General features: G+C 38.2%; 1 protein-coding gene across 2 annotated transcripts in view; it reads left to right on the top strand.

Moving 5' to 3' along the window:
- Positions 1-17,699, top strand: part of SUCLG2 (succinate-CoA ligase GDP-forming subunit beta) — a 245,659-nt gene that overhangs the window by 212,005 nt on the left and 15,955 nt on the right. For both annotated transcript variants that reach the window (XM_060022865.1, XM_060022864.1), the window contains one exon: positions 7,260-7,380. In XM_060022865.1, the coding sequence (XP_059878848.1) occupies positions 7,260-7,380 (121 nt within the window). The remainder of the gene's footprint in view (positions 1-7,259; positions 7,381-17,699) is intronic.

The raw sequence follows: 17,699 nt of genomic DNA, 5'->3' as shown, positions 1-17,699 counted from the left end.
CAGATGTCATTTCCATGCTATCAGTTTTGGGATAACAGATAGATATTCCAAAGTTGGAATAAAATGGTTGGGTGTTTATCTTGATTAATTTAAAATGCTGAAATGTTGTTTGGGATTAAGAGTGATGTTTAAGATATTTCCTTTTCTGAGCTTTTCAGGTTGGATTGTTTACTCATTAAAAGCATTTCTTCCTCGGAAGACACTAAAAGGGTAGAGTGGGCAGGTGTTTTTCAAGAAACACTGTTGTTCTCATATCATTTGTAAATCTGGACATCATTTGCTTTAACCCAAGGATCCCAGGGCTTGATTTCATACAAAAGAAAATAATTTCAAACTTAAAGAATAAACAGAAAGTAGAAAAGCAAGCTGTAGAAGCTCACTCAGATTTCAGCAAAAGGCAAATCTGGTCCCAAGTGGACTGATCTGACGGCTTATTTGTAAGATTACAGCAAATCCCAAGATTGAATGCCTCACCTGAATCACTTCCTTATTGACTGAATCCATTTAGACTCCCCTCTAATTTAGCAGAGTGTTTTTATTAAAGCCAGGCATACAAACATCAATTTCCCAAGCTGCATCTAATTTCCTTCACCATTTATTTTCCTTCGTTGGCCACCAGTGGATTAGAAGACATGATTAGAATTCAGCAGGAAAATAAAAACAACCACAAAAAAGAGAAAAACAGTTCCACAAAAACAGATGCTTAAATAAGAGCAACAACTTTCAGAATTAAAATAACTTGTGATTAAAAGAAAGTCCTTATCTTGCCTAATGTAAACATGCTTGCTTGATTTTTATCAGCAGTGCCTACTGCACTGGGACTAAATTAGCAACCTGAACTGGAAGAAGCAGACAAAACCCAGTAGTTGCACTTACTATGCTTAATGTATACACTACAGTGTGTTTTAAATGCAGTATAGTACTTAACTATTTGCAATAATCATTTCAAAATGGCAGGCTTATTGCTGAAGTCTTTCTATTTGTTCGTTTCCAGCCAGTGTCAGGGAGAGAAAAAGAATAAAGCAAAGGCATTCAAGGCATTTTATGAACTTGTTAAAGATACAGGTTTGTTCCAAAGGAATGATATTCATGTTGGAATGGACACATTTATTTAATCAGCCATCACTGCAGCCTAGGTACATTAATGCTGTTGGTGAGAGCAAGAAAATGGTCCAACAAAGGAAGAGAACTTAAAATCTGAAAACTCACTATCAAAGAAATATCAAATGATGCAAAGGAGGAGTGATGGTTGCACTGAATTTGAGGATAGCCATCAGTCAAATCGTGTCTGTGTCAGGGGGTGGCAAACTATGGCCCATGGGCAAAATCTGGCGTCCCACTTGTTTATACGAATAAAGTTTTATTGAAACACAGTCTGCTTATTCATTTAAATATTGTCTGTGACCGCTCTAATTTTGCAACAGCAGAGTTGAGTAGCTGGAACAGAGACTGGCCCTCAAAGCCGACTAGCCCTTAACAGAACAAGTTTGCTGACCCCTCACGTATGTGAGCAGTGCCTCTACGATCACCCAGCTGTTCCAGACAGCCCTGCGTGTAGTATGGTAAAACAAACCCTGGTTGAAACTATGACTCCTTAATAGCTAAGAAACCCTGAACTCTCAGAGCCTCAGTCTATCCATGAAATAGAGGTTATAAAACCTATCTTATAAACTTAATGTGAGTGTACTGTGGATGATGCTGAATAAATGGTAGTTTCCTGGCCAGATGCCCCGAAGTCTTTACAGGTGTCTAGAAATCAAAGGCTTTTCAATCCCCTACTCATGGCATTTGCTCTGTAAGACTGATTTGGTTCCTGCTGCTGTGGTCCATCTCATTTCCCACCACTTCACTTTGCAAGCCCCAGCCTCCTGTTACTCCTCCAGGTTCAGTTCAGTTTCTCAAAGGCACCAAGTTCTCTTCTGCCCCCTTGACCTTTGCCCATGGTGTTCTCTTGTCTCAAAGTACTTACTCTTCATTCCTCTCATACTCTACCTGGCCTCTTCTAGACTGTCCTTCAGATCCTACGCTAAATGTCACTGCGTACACGAGGCCCTCCCTGACCACCCAGTGTAACATGAGTCCTGTCCTATGATCTCAAAATACCCAAAGTCTCCCTCCCCTTCATAACCGATATCATGGTTTACGATTTCAGATAATGGATACAGAACATTTTTTGGTCTGTTTTAGAAAAATCTTTCTTGTTAGCCTCAATGGTTAAAAGAGTGCCTAGCACAGAGTAGGCTTTCAAGAATATATTGTTTCATTCAGCAATCTGTCAAAATTTGCCTGTCATTAAAAGGAGTCAGGATAACCTTAAAGAAAAAAAAAAAAAACTGAAGTTTTGATTCTGATCACATACTAGCTGCATAATTTGGTACAAGTCACTTTTACCTCTCTGAGCCTCACTTTTCTCATCTGTAAAATGGGATAGGTGTTACCTACCTCACATGTTTACGGCAGAATCCGCTCTGGTAATGAATGAGAAAATACTAAGCAAAGTACGTACTGTGGGACCTCAATAGGTTTGCTGGCTCCAAAAGATATTTGATGGTAAAGCTGTAGCCCCAGTGATTCTCCAGGTCTTTGGTACTCTCAGTTTTCTTATCTGTAAAATGGGAATAAAAATTATATCCATCTCATATACTACTTATGTGTTAAATGTGTTAATATATGTAAAAAAGAATACTGCCAACCACCTGATAGATACCTAGTAAACGTTAGCTATTGTTGTATTTGTCATTATTGTTAATCTTTCAATTCTTAAAGATTATGAACACTTTTCTGGGGAAAGTGCACATTCTAACAAAATTCTGTAAATAGTTGCAAAGAGTTCACAATTCCCCTGTGCTATCTCTATATGCTGCAAGTTACCCTTTGCCATTATCTGCCTTTGAGGCCAAATTCTAAAGAAGCAGCTTAGTCGAGGACTTACCTAAAATTATGTCGCAAAATTGTGTGTGTGTGAACTTATCTGACTGAGCTTGCCTAACGTTCATTATATTCTGAAAAGGATTATGTTCCCCAAAAAGGGTTTTAGTTGGGATTTTTGTTTGTTCATTTAGGGTTGAGAGGAGCTTGATAAATACCAAAGGCTGTAGCTTTTCTTCTTTGGAAGTTCATTCTTTACTTTTAATTGTGGACTGACATCTGCAGCCAGAGTGTATTTTGCAAAGCCAAATACACGCAGACATTTGAAAAACCTGCATTTGGACTGCCCGGCCACCTGCACAGCTGCCAACAGCTGCCACCACAGACTCCTCCTTGGGAGTAGCTGGCTGGGGTCCAGGGACCTGTGCAGTGGATCTGGCTCCATAACTGCCTTGCTAGATGATCTTTCCTTTTGTGAAACAGTAAATAGCAGCCCTTGTAATCCTCAGCTGAGAATGTAGAAAAGCCTGCTCCTGAAAGCACCTAGGAATCTTCTGGGAGAGTTTCGGGTTCGTAAATAGACCTAGCACTGACTTTTTAAAAATGTGCGCTTTGCCGGGGGGAAGAAAAAGACTATTAAAAAGTTTCTATTGGTATTGTCATGGAGCAGCAATTAGGGGTTGTAATAATAAATGAACACGTGAGGCACACATTGAAAATTTGACATGCTTTATAAGTGCCAAGTAATAATAATGATGTCACAAGGCTTTCATTTTCAAACTGTCTTAATTTCATTCTCAGTTTGAGATTGCAGATTACAGTAGTTAATAATTGGCCCAGAGTGAAACCTTAAATCAGATTTCCATTAAAGTGCGTGACTGCAACAAATTACTTTACAGGAGGAGAGAATGGCATTGTCTCTGGTGGTGTGGGGTCTTCCCATCACTCCTGGTGGTGATTTCCTCTTGGTGCTCCGTGATACGCCACATGTCCTAAATGATCCCATGTCCCTGAGCTACACAGCGTGTGTACTTCTGTGTCTCTTTGTTAGTATCAAACTCTTTTTCTCTTCTCTCTCTCTCTCTCTCTCTCTCTCTCTTTCTCTCTCTCTTTCTCTGTGTCACATTCTCTTATGCTCCCTCTCTCACTGCTGGTCTTTCTCACTGTCTCTCGTGCTCTCAGATGGTTGCTCTGTATTTCTCATCTCATGTTTGCTCACGCATTCACTCTTCTCTCTGTCCCTGTCTCCCTTTCCCATCACTCCCCCTCTACCCCTGAGGGAGACTTTCAAAGCTTGTCTTCACCCAGCTCTGGGAAAGCAAGGAATAAGGCAAAAGAACCAAGTTCCCATCCCTGGCCTCTAGTGCCTGCCACTCTTTACCTCATCTGGATTTTCTCAGGTTACTTCCCCATTCAGCCTGTAGGTCCTGAATGAACTAACTTGGGTGACAGCTCTGGCTTCATCCTGGCTGCCCTCTTTTACCTAAGTTCCTGCTCGCTCTTCCTCTTTGTCACCTGGAACATCACTTCTTCCAAAAGGCCCCTCTCGCTACAGCAGTCTGTACCACTAGTGTTGCCCTGGTCTTAGCTCCGTGAGACTAAGGAGCCAGGATTGTAATTGCCAGTTTGCTGGTCTGCCTCAAACTTGTCTTTGAACTCTTTGAGGGCAGTGATGACATCTTATTCATCTCCATCTCCCAAGCACTAAACTCTGTGCCAGGTTTGGGAGATGGCCATTAAGTGTCTATTGAAATTAATTTCATTCACTCTTGAAACCATTATTTATTAGGTGATTACACTATGTCATGGATTGTGCTAGCTGCTTATAAAAAAAACTCCTGTTGTAGAGGAGCGCAAAGGTGACCCACCCAGGGTGTTGTATCTTGGGCATGGGGATACAGGGTGAGAGATGAATATACTGCATTGGAGAACAGTTGTCCTTCTTTCAGCACACCTAACAAAGCCAGCTATTCATCCACCATTGGAAAAGAGAGCTTTTCCTTGGGTTCAGTACCAGTTGAAGTGGTTGGCTCACTTTTAGGTACACATTGTTGTATGAAGAGTATCTGTATTTGTCAGATGCTTGTTAAAGACAGTGAGATAACTGACATGAAGGACTCATGGGACTGATACTAAATGAGGCAATACCAGAATCACAGCTCATATCTGACTCTTGCTCCAGGGTATACATCTACTGAGAAGCATTGGATCACAGGGCCAGGGGCATCTTCCTGCCTCTTGTGCCTCACTCCTGCCTATGTGGATGACTTCACATATGTTTGCTGTGTGTGGTGTGCCTACTCTATAGAACAATCATACTGTTTTAGATGGATTAAAGAGAATGATTCACCCTAACTTGATGACACAGAAAAGCTTCACTGAGAAGTTGTTGACATCTGAACTCATCCCTAAGGAATGTGCAGGTTGCACCATGGCAGAGGTATAGAGGAGCCACTGTGTACTTTACTAGAAAGCTTAGTTCTCCTACAAAAACTGAATGAGCCTCTGCTCTTTCTGAGTTTCTCTCTTGGACCCTGTGGAGTCATTATTGCTCTTGAGTGGTTTTTGTCTTCCATTGTTCTGGCAGGCTCCTCTCCATCCCACAGCTATTTGAAAACTACTGCTGTACCAGGCCTCAATACTAACAGCATTTAATAGCCATCATTAGAAAGCAAGCTTCTGCTTACCAGTCAGCCTACTGTGAATGGTAATGGGAGATTTCTTTTTTGGGAGTAGCTCCAGTGTCTAATTGGTTTGGAAAATATTGCTCATTTATTTTATTCTTAAAACATTACCTTTTTACTGAACTTTAATAAGTTTCTGTTTCTGTTACATTCAAATTCAACATAGCTGCAGTCTACTGAAAGGTTTTCTTCTTATACTTGCTGTCTAGGTAACCTGTCCACTTTCACCATAGCTTGTTGAAATAAATGCATGTGTAAATATCCATTAGGTACCTTACAGGCATGTAATAAGCATCTCACACGTCTTATTTAGGCCTTTCAACAACTTTATGGACTAGGTACTATTATTCCCATTTTATAGGTGAGGAAACCACGTTCGAGGCAGGGTGGGGCCCTTGCCCAAGATTCCAGCTCCAGCAGCTGGCATGAATGAAGAATCAGTAGGCAATCTAGAGCCTGACTTTGAGCCTTACCACTGCTACTTGTTAGCTATGTCACACTGGGACACATCATGTGAATTTTCTGAATGGCTTTATCAGCTATAGAGGGCTAACCATCACTGTACTTACTGTACTGTAATGCAGGGATCAAAATTAAAAATGAGGGTTCATGTAATGGCACTTTTTAAAGAGTTAAGTGCTGAACAAATGTAAGGTATCCTTTTCTCATATATTTTGTGTAGTTAATTTAGCATATTGAAATAATGGGATTTAAAAATGGCATGCAGCACACACATATATGCTTTGCAATTAGTGTAGCATAATTTAATTGTGACTCCATTGTTGGAATTTTGATGCCTCCAGCTTGATGAATAGCCGTTATCTGTGGGTGTTATCAATTAATCTAGGTAATGAATTCTCTTCATTATCTCGTTCTTCATGTTAATTATACAGGATTTTCTTACAACTATTTATCAAGTCAGGGCAAGTACAGTTTTTTTGGCCCACATGCCTTTTAGTATGGAATATGTATAAGCAGGTTAACATGATGGGTTTAAATTTACATTTCTGAAAAATTCTAGTCAGTGGCTTGACTTTTCTTATATCCTTGTAGTGTGAGCTTGTATCTTTTTATTTTGGGGGTCTTTTTTTTTTAATCAAAAAGGTCATTATCTAAGATAATTAAGCTATCTCTGACTTTTGAGAATATACCTCTAGCATATCAAAGAGGTATTAAGGAAGCATAGAAAAATTGGAATTTTTACCTAATAATACAAAACAACAAATAATTAATGTTACTAGTTTTGAAATATTTTATGAGGTACCAGGACAGGTAAAAATTCAAGTATAAGCCATGGAGGGAAAAGACGTAACTACATGAAATTTTAAATGTCACTATGCATAAATAACATCCATTACATCTTAACATATGTTACATCTTACAGAAAAACCCAAACGAACTTTCTGGCCAGCCCAGTATAAGACACAGCAGAAGACAGTGTATAAGAAATGAGTGGTGACTGAATTTATTTTGAATTCAGAGAAGTGATTGATAGGATAATCTGGGTTAATATGGTAATGTTATGTATTGATATTTATTAATTAAATACTAAATTTTAACTTCAACATTTTCTGGGTCTTGTTTTATAGTTCCTATTCTGTTTTTTTTAAAGATGATTATTTTAATTGTCTCTGTTGTTTAGCGAATTATTTGGGGGAATGTTGACTGTCAGCATTTTGATGGGCACCTTCCTATTTTTTATTTCAGGTTGAAGCCATCCTAGTCAATATTTTTGGCGGCATCGTCAACTGTGCCATTATTGCCAATGGGATCACCAGAGCCTGCCGGGAGCTGGAACTCAAGGTGCCGCTGGTGGTCCGGCTTGAAGGTAAGTTACTGTAGATTTCCACAGTGCCAGTACCCGCCTTCTTCGGGATCAGGTGTCCAGCATGTTGCTGCATTCACAAACTTCCTGAGACAAACATTAGGAAACACTGGATTACATAAGATGAAGCAAATGCAGTACTTCTCTGAGCTTTTAATCAGCATTGCAGCTCTCCAAGAATGGCACATGTTATGAGTCTCCAAATTTTCCAAACATATTCCAGGGTGGAGCCCTTTTATTATGAATATCATGAGATTAGTGTTCTGGTAAAAACACTCTTAGAAATGCTGCTCCAGGAATTTTTCATCATGGGACGCCAAGGGTTCTCAAACTTTTTGGTCTGAGGCCTCCCTACTTGTTAAACTGGAGAACCCCAAAGATCTCTTGTTTATTTTGGGTTATAACTGTCGATATTTATTAATTTATTTAACTGATTAATAAATTAATCTGGTAAGAGGAATAACTACTTGGAACTTTTTAAATACTCACTTTTTAAATAATAAACTTTTAATTTTTGTATTATATATTTTACATGTAAGTATATAAACTATAATTTATGAAGAATTAAATATATCTTTTAAAAATTTTAGTAAGAATAGCAGCACTGTTTTATGGCTTTGCAAATCCCTTTAATATCTAGCTTAATATTTGCTTCTGCAACAGATCTGTTGCAATATGCTGTTTTGGTGGAAGTATATGAAGAAAATCTGGCCTCATAGAGCTATGTATCTGGAAAACAGAGCAGTTTTTAATAATCATTTCATATAATTCTGAATATTATTCTTTGATACTACACTAAAACCTGTAACAGTGTCTTTATTACAGATAGGTTTTAACATAGAATCTGAAATTATTTCAACGAACTTTTTTTTTGAATTTTTAAAAATTATTTATTTGTTTATTTTTAACATCTTTATTGGAATATGATTGCTTTACAATGGTGTGTTAGTTTCTGCTGTATAACAAAGTGAATCAACTAATACGTATACGTATATCCCCAAATCCCCTCCCTCTTGCATCTCCCTCACACCCTCCCTATCCCACCCCTCTAGGTGGTCAAAAACCACCGAGCTGATCTCCCTGTGCTATGTGGCTGCTTCCCACTAGGTATCTGTTTTACATTTGGTAGTGCATATATGTCCATGCCACTCTCTCACTTTGTCCCAGCTTACCCTTCCCCCTTCCGTGTCCTCAAGTCCATTCTCTACGTCTGCGTCGTTATTCCTGTCCTTCCCCTAGGTTCTTCAGAACCATTTTTTCCTTTTTTTTTATAGATTCCATATATATGTATTAGCATATGGTATTTGTTTTTCTCTTTCTGACTTACTTCCCTCTGTATGACAGACTCTAGGTCCATCCACCTCACTACAAATAACTCAATTTCGTTTCTTTTTATGGCTGAGTAATATTCCATTGTATACATGTGCCACGTCTTCTTTATCCATTCATCTGTCGATGGACACTGAGGTTGCTTCCATATCATGGCTATTGTGAATAGATCTGCAACGAGCATTGTGGTACTTGACTGTTTTTGAATTACGGTTTTCTCAGGGTATATGCCCAGTAGTGGGACTGCTGGGTCGTATGGTAGTTCTATTTTTACTTTTTTAAGGAACCTCCATACTGTTCTCCATAGTGGCTGTATCAATTTACATTCCCACCAACAGTGCAAGAGGGTTCCCTTTTCTCCACACCCTCTCAATCATTTATTGTTTGTAGATTTTTTGATAATGGCCATTCTGACCAGTGTGAGGTGATACCTCATTGTAGTTTTGATTTGCATTTCTCTAATGATTAATGATGTTGAGCATCCTTTCATGTGTTTGTTGGCAATCTGTATATCTTCTTTGGAGAAATGTCTGTTTAGATCTTCTGCCCATTTTTGGATTGGGTTGTTTGTTTTTTTGATATTGAGCTGCATGAGCTGCTTGTATATTTTGGAGATTAATCCTTTGTCAGTTGCTTCGTTTGCAAATATTTTCTCCCAATCTGAGCATTGTCTTTTCATCTTGTTTATGGTTTCCTTTGCTGTGCAAAAGCTTCTAAGTTTCATTAGATCCCATTTCTTTATTTTTGTTTTTATTTCCACTTCTCTAGGAGGTGGGTCAAAAAGGATCTTGCTGTGATTTATGTCATAGAGTGTTCTGCCTGTGTTTTCCTTAAGAGTTTTATAGTGTCTGGCCTTACATTTAGGTCTTTAATCCATTTTGAGTTTATTTTTGTGTATGGTGTTAGGGAGTGTTCTAATTTCATTATTTTACATGTAGCTGTCCAGTTTTCCCAGCACAACTTATTGAAGAGGCTGTCTTTTCTCCATGGTATATTCTTGCCTCCTTTATCAAAAATAAGTGCATAGGTTTATGTCTGGGCTTTCTATCCTGTTCCATGGATCTATATTTCTGTTTTTGTGCCAGTACCATACTGTCTTGATTACTGTAGCTTTGTAATATAGTCTGAAGTCAGGGAGCCTGAATCCTCCAGCTCCCTTTTTCCTTCTCAAGATTGCTTTGGCTATTCGGGGTCTTTCATGTTTCCATACAAAGTGTGAAATTTTTTGTTCTAGTTCTGTGAAAAGTGCCATTGGTATTTTGAAAGAGGTTGCATTGAATCTATAGATTGCTTTGGATAGTATAGTCATTTTCACAATGTTGATTCTTCCAATCCAAGAACATGGTATATCTCTCTATCTGTTTGTAGTATCTTTAATTTCTTTCATCAGTGTCTTATAGTTTTCTGCATACAGGTCTTTTGTCTCCTTAGGTAGGTTTATTCCTAGGTATTTTATTCTTTTGCTGCAATGGTAAATGAGAGTGTTTTCTTAATTTCTCCTTCAGATTTTTCAGCATTAGTATATAGGAATGCAAGAGATTTCTGTGCATTAATTTTGTGTCCTGCTGCTTTACCAAATTCATTGATTAGCTCTAGTAGTTTTCTGGTAGCATCTTTAGGATTCTCTGTGTATAGTATCATGTCATCTGCAAAGAGTGACAGTTTTATTTCTTCTTTTCTGATTTGGCTTCCTTTTATTTCTTTTTCTTCTCTGATTGCTGTGGCTAAAATTTCCAAAACTATGTTGAATAATAGTGGTGAGAGTGGGCAACCTTGTCTTGTTCCTGATCTTCATGGAAATGCTTTCAGTTTTTCACCATTGAGAATGATGTTTGCTGTGGGTTTGTCATATATCGCCTTTATTATGTTGAGGTAAGTCCCCTCTATGCCTACTTTCTGGAGGATTTTTATCATAAACGGGTGTTGAATTTTGTTGAAAGCTTTTTCTGCATCTTTTGAGATGATGATATGGTTTTTCTCCTTCAATTTGTTAATATGGTGTGCCACATTGATTGATTTGCCTATATTGAAGAAACCTTGCATTCCTGGGATAAACCCCACTTGATCATGGTGCATGATCCTCTTAATGTGTTGTTGGATTCTGTTTGCTAGCATTTTGTTGAGGATTTTTGCATCTATATTCATTAGTGATATTGGCCTGTAGTTTTTTTTGTGTGTGTGACATCTTGCTCTGGTTTTGGTATCAGGGTGATGGTGGCCTTGTAGAATGAGTTTGGGAGAGTTCTTCCCTCTGCTATATTTTGGAAGAGTTTGAGAAGGACACATGTTAGCTCTTCTCTAAATGTTTGATAGAATTCACCTGTGAAGCCATCTGGTCCTGTGCTTTTGTGTATTGGAAGATTTTTAATCACAGTTTCAATTTCAGTGCTTGTGATTGGTCTGTTTATATTTTCTTTTTCTTCCTGGTTCAGTCTTGGAAGGTTGTGCTTTTCTAAGAATTTGTCTCTTTCTTCCAGATTGTCTGTTTTATTGGCATATAGTTAGTAATCTCTCATGACCCTTTGTATTTCTGCAGTGTCAGTTGTTACTTCTCCTTTTTCTTTTCTAATTCTATTGATTTGAGTGTTTTCCCTTTTTTTCTTGATGAGTCTGGCTAATGGTTTATCATTTTTATCTTCTCAAAGAACCAGCTTTTAGTTTTATTGCTCTTTGCTGTTGTTTCCTTCATTTCTTTTTCATTTATTTCTGATCTGATCTTTACGATTTCTTCTGCTAACTTTCAGGTTTTTTTGTTCTTACTCTGATTGCTTTAGGTGTAAGGTTAGGTTGTTTATTTGAGGTGTTTCTTGTTTCCTGAGATAGGATGGTACTGCTATAAACTTCCCTCTTATAACTGCTTTTGCTGCATCCCATAGGTTTTAGGCCGTCATGTTTTCATTGTCATTTGTTTGTAGGTATTTTTTGATTTCCTCTTTGGTTTCTTCAGTGATATCTTGGTTATTTAGTGATGTATTGTTTAGCCTCCATGTGTTTGTATTTTTTATAGTTCTTTTCCTGTAGTTGATATCTAGTCCCATAGTGTTGTGGTCAGAAAAGATACTTGATACAATTTCAATTTTCTTAAATTTACCAAGGCTTGATATGTGACCCAAGATACGCTCTATCCTGGAGAATGTTCCATGAGCACTTGAGAAGAAAGTGTATTCTGTTGTTTTTGGATGGAATGTCCTATAAATAGCAGTTAAGTCCATGTTGTTTAATGTGTCATTTAAAGCTTGTGTTTCTTATTTATTTTCATTTTGGATGATCTGTCCATTGGTGAAAGTGGGATGTTAAAGTCCCCTACTATGATTGCGTTACTGTCAGTTTCTCCTTTTATGGCTGTTAGCATTTGCCTTATGTATTGAGGTGCTCGTATGTTGGGTGCATACATATTTACACTTGTTATATCTTCTTGGATTGATCTCTTGATCATTATGTAGTGTCCTTCTTTGTCTCCTGTAATAGTCTGTATTTTAAAGTCTGTTTTGTCTGATATGAGAATTGCTCCTCCAGCTTTCTTTTGATTTCCATTTGCATGGAATATCTTTTTTCCATCCCTTCACTTTCAGTCTCTGTGTGTCCCTAGGTCTGAATTGGGTCTCTTGTAGACAGCATATATACAGGTCTTGTTTTTGTATCCATTCAGCCAGTCTGTGTCTTTTGGTTGGAGCATTGAATCCATTTACATTTAAGGTGGTTATCGATATGTATGTTCCTATTCCCATTTTCTTAATTGTTTTGGGTTTGTTATTGTAGGTCTTTTCCTTCTCTTGTGTTTCCTGCCTAGAGAAGTTCCTTTAGCATTTGTTATAAAGCTGGTTTGGTGGTAATGAATGCTCTTAGGTTTTGCTTCTCTGTAAAGGTTTTAATTTCTCTGTCGAATCGGAATGAGATCCTTGTTGGGTAGAGTAATCTTGGTTGCAGATTTTTCCCTTCATCACTTTAAATATGTCCTGCCACTCTCTTCTGGCTTGCAGAGTTTCTGTTGAAAGATCAGCTGTTACTCTTATGGGGTTTCCCTTGTATGTTACTTGTTGCTTTTCCCTTGCTGCTTTTAATATTTTTTCTGTGTATTTAATTTTTGATATTTTGATTAATATGTGTCTTGGCGTGTTTCTCCTTGGATTTATCCTGTTTGCGACTCTCTGTGCTTCCTGGCCTTGATTGATCATTTCCTTTCCCATATTAGGGAAATTTTCTACTATAATCTCTTCAAATATTTTATCAGACCCTTTATTTTTCTCTTCTTCTTCTGGGACCCCTATAATTCGAATGTTGGTGTGTTTAATGTTGTCCCAGAGGTCTCTGAGACTGTCCTCAATTCTTTTCATTCTTTTTTCTTTATTCTGCCCTGTAGTAGTTATTTCCACTGTTTTATCTTCCAGGTCACTTATCCGTTCTTCTGCCTCAGTATTTTGCTACTGATTCCTTCTAGAGTATTTTAATTTTCATTTATTATGTTGTTCATCATTGTTTGTTTGCTCTTTAGTTCTTCTAGGTCCTTGTTAAACGTTTCTTGTATTTTCTCCATTCTATTTCCAAGATTTTGGATCATGTTTACTATCATTACTCTGAATTCTTTTTCAGGTAGGCTACCTATTTCCTCTTTGTTTGTTTGGTCTGGTGGGTTTTTACCTTGCCCCTTCATCTGCTGTGTTTTTCTCTGTCTTATCATTTTGCTTAACTTGCTGTGTTTGGGGTCTCTTTTTCACAGGCTGCAGGTTTGTAGTGCCTGTTGTTTTTGGTGTCTGCCCCCAGTGGGTAAGGTTGGTTCAGTGGGTTGTGTAGGCCTCCTGGTGGAGGGGACTGGTGCCTGAGTTCTGGTGGATTAGGTTGGATCTTGTCTTTGTGGTGGGCAGGACTGCGTCTGGTGGTGTGTTTTGGGGTGTCTGTGAACCTATTATGTTTTTAGGCATTCTCTCTGCTAATGGGTGGCATTGTGTTCCTGTCTTGCTAGTTGTTTGGTATCAGGTGTCCAGCACTGGAGCTTACTGCTCGTTGTTGAGTGGAGCTGGGTCTTAGTGTTGAGACAGAGATCTCTGGGAGAGCTCTCGCCGGTTGATATTACGAGGGGCCGGGGGTGGGGGTGGTCTCTGTTGGACCAATGTCCTGAACTCGACTCTCCCACCTCAGAGGCTCAGGCCTGACCCCCGGCCAGAGAACCAAGACCATCAGCCACATGGCTGCTAGTGTTGGAGGGTCTCCTGCAGAGGCAGGGAGCAGCTGTGGCTCACCACAGGGACAAGGGCACTGGAGCAGAAGTTCTGGGAAGTACTCCTTGGTGTGAGCCCTCCCAGAGTCCACCATTAGTGTCACCAAAGAGCCTGTAGTCAATGAACTTTTTATGCTCTGTGATATTGAAGTCTATTGGTCTGTCTTGCACAGTAAGTGGATTTTACATGTGCATGATTTAATCATACAGAAAATTTTGGATTATGCAGATCTTCCAAAGGTTAACACATTTCAACATACAATATCAAAAAATTGACATCTGTTAATATCACACCATTATCAGAAAAGCTTCTAAGTTTTGAGAAGCTGTCAAGGTGGTAGATGCAATTTTTCCAGAATTCTGATTTTCATTTGAAAATAAAAATTTTCCTTATAATCCACAGAATGCTAAGCTGTTGTCCTTGAAGTGGCAGACTTACTTCACTCATTTTTGAGAACATGTCTGCCAGGTGTCTAAGTCTGAACAACCATAGTGTGTTCTTCATTCTTCCATGGAAAAGTGGGTGGTTTAGCTCTCTACTCAAACAGTTATACAAGTACTTTGCCTCAGAACAACCGTCATAGTTCAGTATGCAGCAGAGTGCCTTTTGTATGCTTCCCATTTGATCACACAGAATATTAGAAATATGTGTACTCAAGGGTTGAGATTTAATACAATTAATTTTTATTGTATTTTTTACTGTTCATTACGAACATTCTTACTTGAAAGTGGCAACTTTTCCTTGCGAACGTGAGGTGGTGAAAAATAACATGAATAACTATTACAGATTCATGCTGCTTGATCCCATGGTCACATGCCCACAGTTTTACCCACAATTACTTTTGCTTCATCAGGGCAGATTATTATTACTACTACTACCACCACCACTACTACTACTACTACTTTAAAAGTAGTTCTTACATCAGGGACCTCCCCCAGGGTTCTGTAAGCCACACTTGGAGAACCACTATAGTAGAGAAGTGAAAATAGACAGTTTAATATGAAAACTATGCAAAAGTCCTGTCCACATCATCAACAGATTCAGATTACAGTGATCAAGCAGCCCCTTGCATAGACTTCTGGAGTATCATTTTGGGGACAGCTTGATTTCTCCAATTAGCATGCTGGTGCCGTTATTCCCTAGAGTCCTTCTCCTCAAGATAAAGTCTAGGGATATTTTGACCCTACTGTGTAGCCCCGTCTTCCTTTGAAGTCAAGCCTCCAGAACAGCTGCAGTCCATTTTTCTCTGTTTGCTTCTTTCTTTGTATCTCTTTCTTCTCTCACTCTCTGCCTCCCTGAGATTCTCCACCTTACAAACTTAGATGTGCACCATATGGACTTAATAGAAGTAATGATCACAAAAGAAAAATGAAAATAGGAGGGGCTCCAGTTGCCAAAGTTTAATATGGACATTAAAACATATGATTGAATTAAAAGTTCTTAAAAATGTAAATGCAACATAATTGATCCAATTAAAAATAATTTCAGTGAAAGAAAAATGGTAAGGCTGCACTGTAAAGAAAATTCATCAAGGAGTTGATGGGTTCATCAATGTAGGTATATAACTCTGATTAAAATGTTGATCTCAGACTGTTTTCAGGGTCAAAGTGACCAGTGAGCCTCAGGTTGTAAAAAGTTATCTCTTCTTCTGTTCTGAAAGGGGAGCGGGTCTCCATAAGCAAATCATACTAGTGTGTATCACTTGGAAATGACTAGAAACTAGCACATGCTATGGTGGACTTATTCTGTCTAGTGATCCTCCCTGTAACTCTGTTGTCAGCAGAGACCCTTAATTATAATATTAGCTTGTAGTATACTCCTAGAAAAGAAAGTTACCTCACTTTTAATTTTTCCCAAAAGATTAAAAGGAGCACTTCTCTTATTTTCACACTATGCTTATTATTCCAGAAGTAATAAATGATCCCCATCATTTAATGTACGCTTACCATATGTAGCAGGATGGTATACATGCTGAAATGTGCAAACTACCACAACTAAGATTATCTCCCTTAATAATATAGTATTGACTATATCAAAGGTCTATCTGAGCTACTAGGAAGAAGCTTTGAAATGTCTAAGTCTGTTAGACAGGTTTGTATCTTTCTTTTTTTTAGATTTGTATCATTTAAATTAAAACATTTCCAAGATATATGCCTGTGTTTTTTAATTAATTAATATGATAAATACTATGTGTAAGCCATTGAGCTTTAGACATTAAGGAGGATGTTTAGAAATATAAGAAATGATGTCAGTTACTAAATAACTGGGGAAATAAAACAAAACTAAAAATCAGCAATACAAACTAATATATATAAAATGTTAACCAGTGTTTGCCCGAAGAGAATCTGCTTCTCTCTTAGTAGCAATAGCCATTGGGGCATCCCAGATAACCACTAGTCTGGCTTGTGGAAATGTTGATACCTTACGATGTCCACCCTATCAAGGAGAATTGAAGATGAGCTCAAAGAGGATACTGGGCCCCAAATTTATGTAGCCTGAAAATGTGTAGGTGACCTTTTCTGCCACTCGCCTCCTTTCACGATAATAGCTGCTATCCTATAATAAGCACCTAAGACCTTTATCGATAGAGGAAAAGCCAGAGAACTTTTCACATTTCCAGTCTTCAGTGGTATTCTTTTCTTTCTCTTGTGGAAGTTGCATCTAATGTGATAAATGACCTTAGATAGATACAAGGGACACTCACTAATAGCCATATATGTGATTCCTGGGAACACGGCTGCCCCACACCAAGATAAGACCTATCCCAAAATTCTATTGGTCCTGCCTAATAAACAAGGGAAAATGGAAGAATTCTGCTCTAACTCTACTCTTGGTTCTGATCATAGATAACAAAATATAGAAATTTGTAGATCATATTAGCCATAAAGATCCTGTAAAGGAAACTAAATACAAACCAACCTCTGTGCTTTTTATGCCAAGGGACTACATTTGTGTCCTTTAAGTTGTGCCTGTGGTAGCTCAGCCCACGTTTATTAGCATACCCTTTATTTCATTTTTTAATTGATTTTATTGAAGTATAGTTGATTTACAATGTCGTGTTAATTTCTACTATGTGTATATATTCTTCTTCATATTCTTTTCCATTATGGTTTATCACAGGATATTGAATATGGCATACCCTTTTTTAAAGCTTACTCAATATTGACAACTATAATTATAGTACATTTACAGATGTGAGTTAGCAGCGAAATATTATAAAAGGAGAATTTCCAAGCTGAACATGGAAATAAGTAAGATTTGAATCATTGGAAAAAAGGAAGAAGGAGGAAATTTAGTAAAGGATCAGAAGCAAGTCATCAGATCTGTTCCGTATTTGGGACTTGGTACTGGGATCATAATAGTGGCAAAGACTGCAAGCCAGGACCTGAGGAGATCAGGAGGCTGTCCTGTAGAAAGTAACGGTTTTGCAGCAACATGTTGTGGGTGAAAAGAACTGAGTAGGGCAATCAAGTTAGTAGCCAGAATCTACAGTATTAGGTAGAACCTAAAACCCAAGCAGATTTGCCACATAGAGGTAAAAGTGAGTAGGAACAAGAGCAGAGATAGAAAAAGAGATGAGACAAAGTGGGGAGCTATGGTTTAAATCTATGACCAGGAGGAGGATGGCACAGTTGATGGATTTGGGAAAGTCAAAGATGGAAACTATATAGAGCGGCTGGGAGAGGATGACACTAGGACCTAGTCATGCTTTGTTTGAGATGAAGCTATAACATCAGATGGAATCTGTGTGGAGGCAGAGATGTGGGAATACAGGGG

Source organism: Delphinus delphis, chromosome 10 (assembly GCF_949987515.2).
Source record: "Delphinus delphis chromosome 10, mDelDel1.2, whole genome shotgun sequence".
NCBI classification, from domain to species: Eukaryota; Metazoa; Chordata; class Mammalia; order Artiodactyla; family Delphinidae; genus Delphinus; species Delphinus delphis.
The sequence above is the reverse complement of the archived record's forward strand: the minus strand, read 5'-3'. Positions and strand labels throughout refer to the sequence as shown.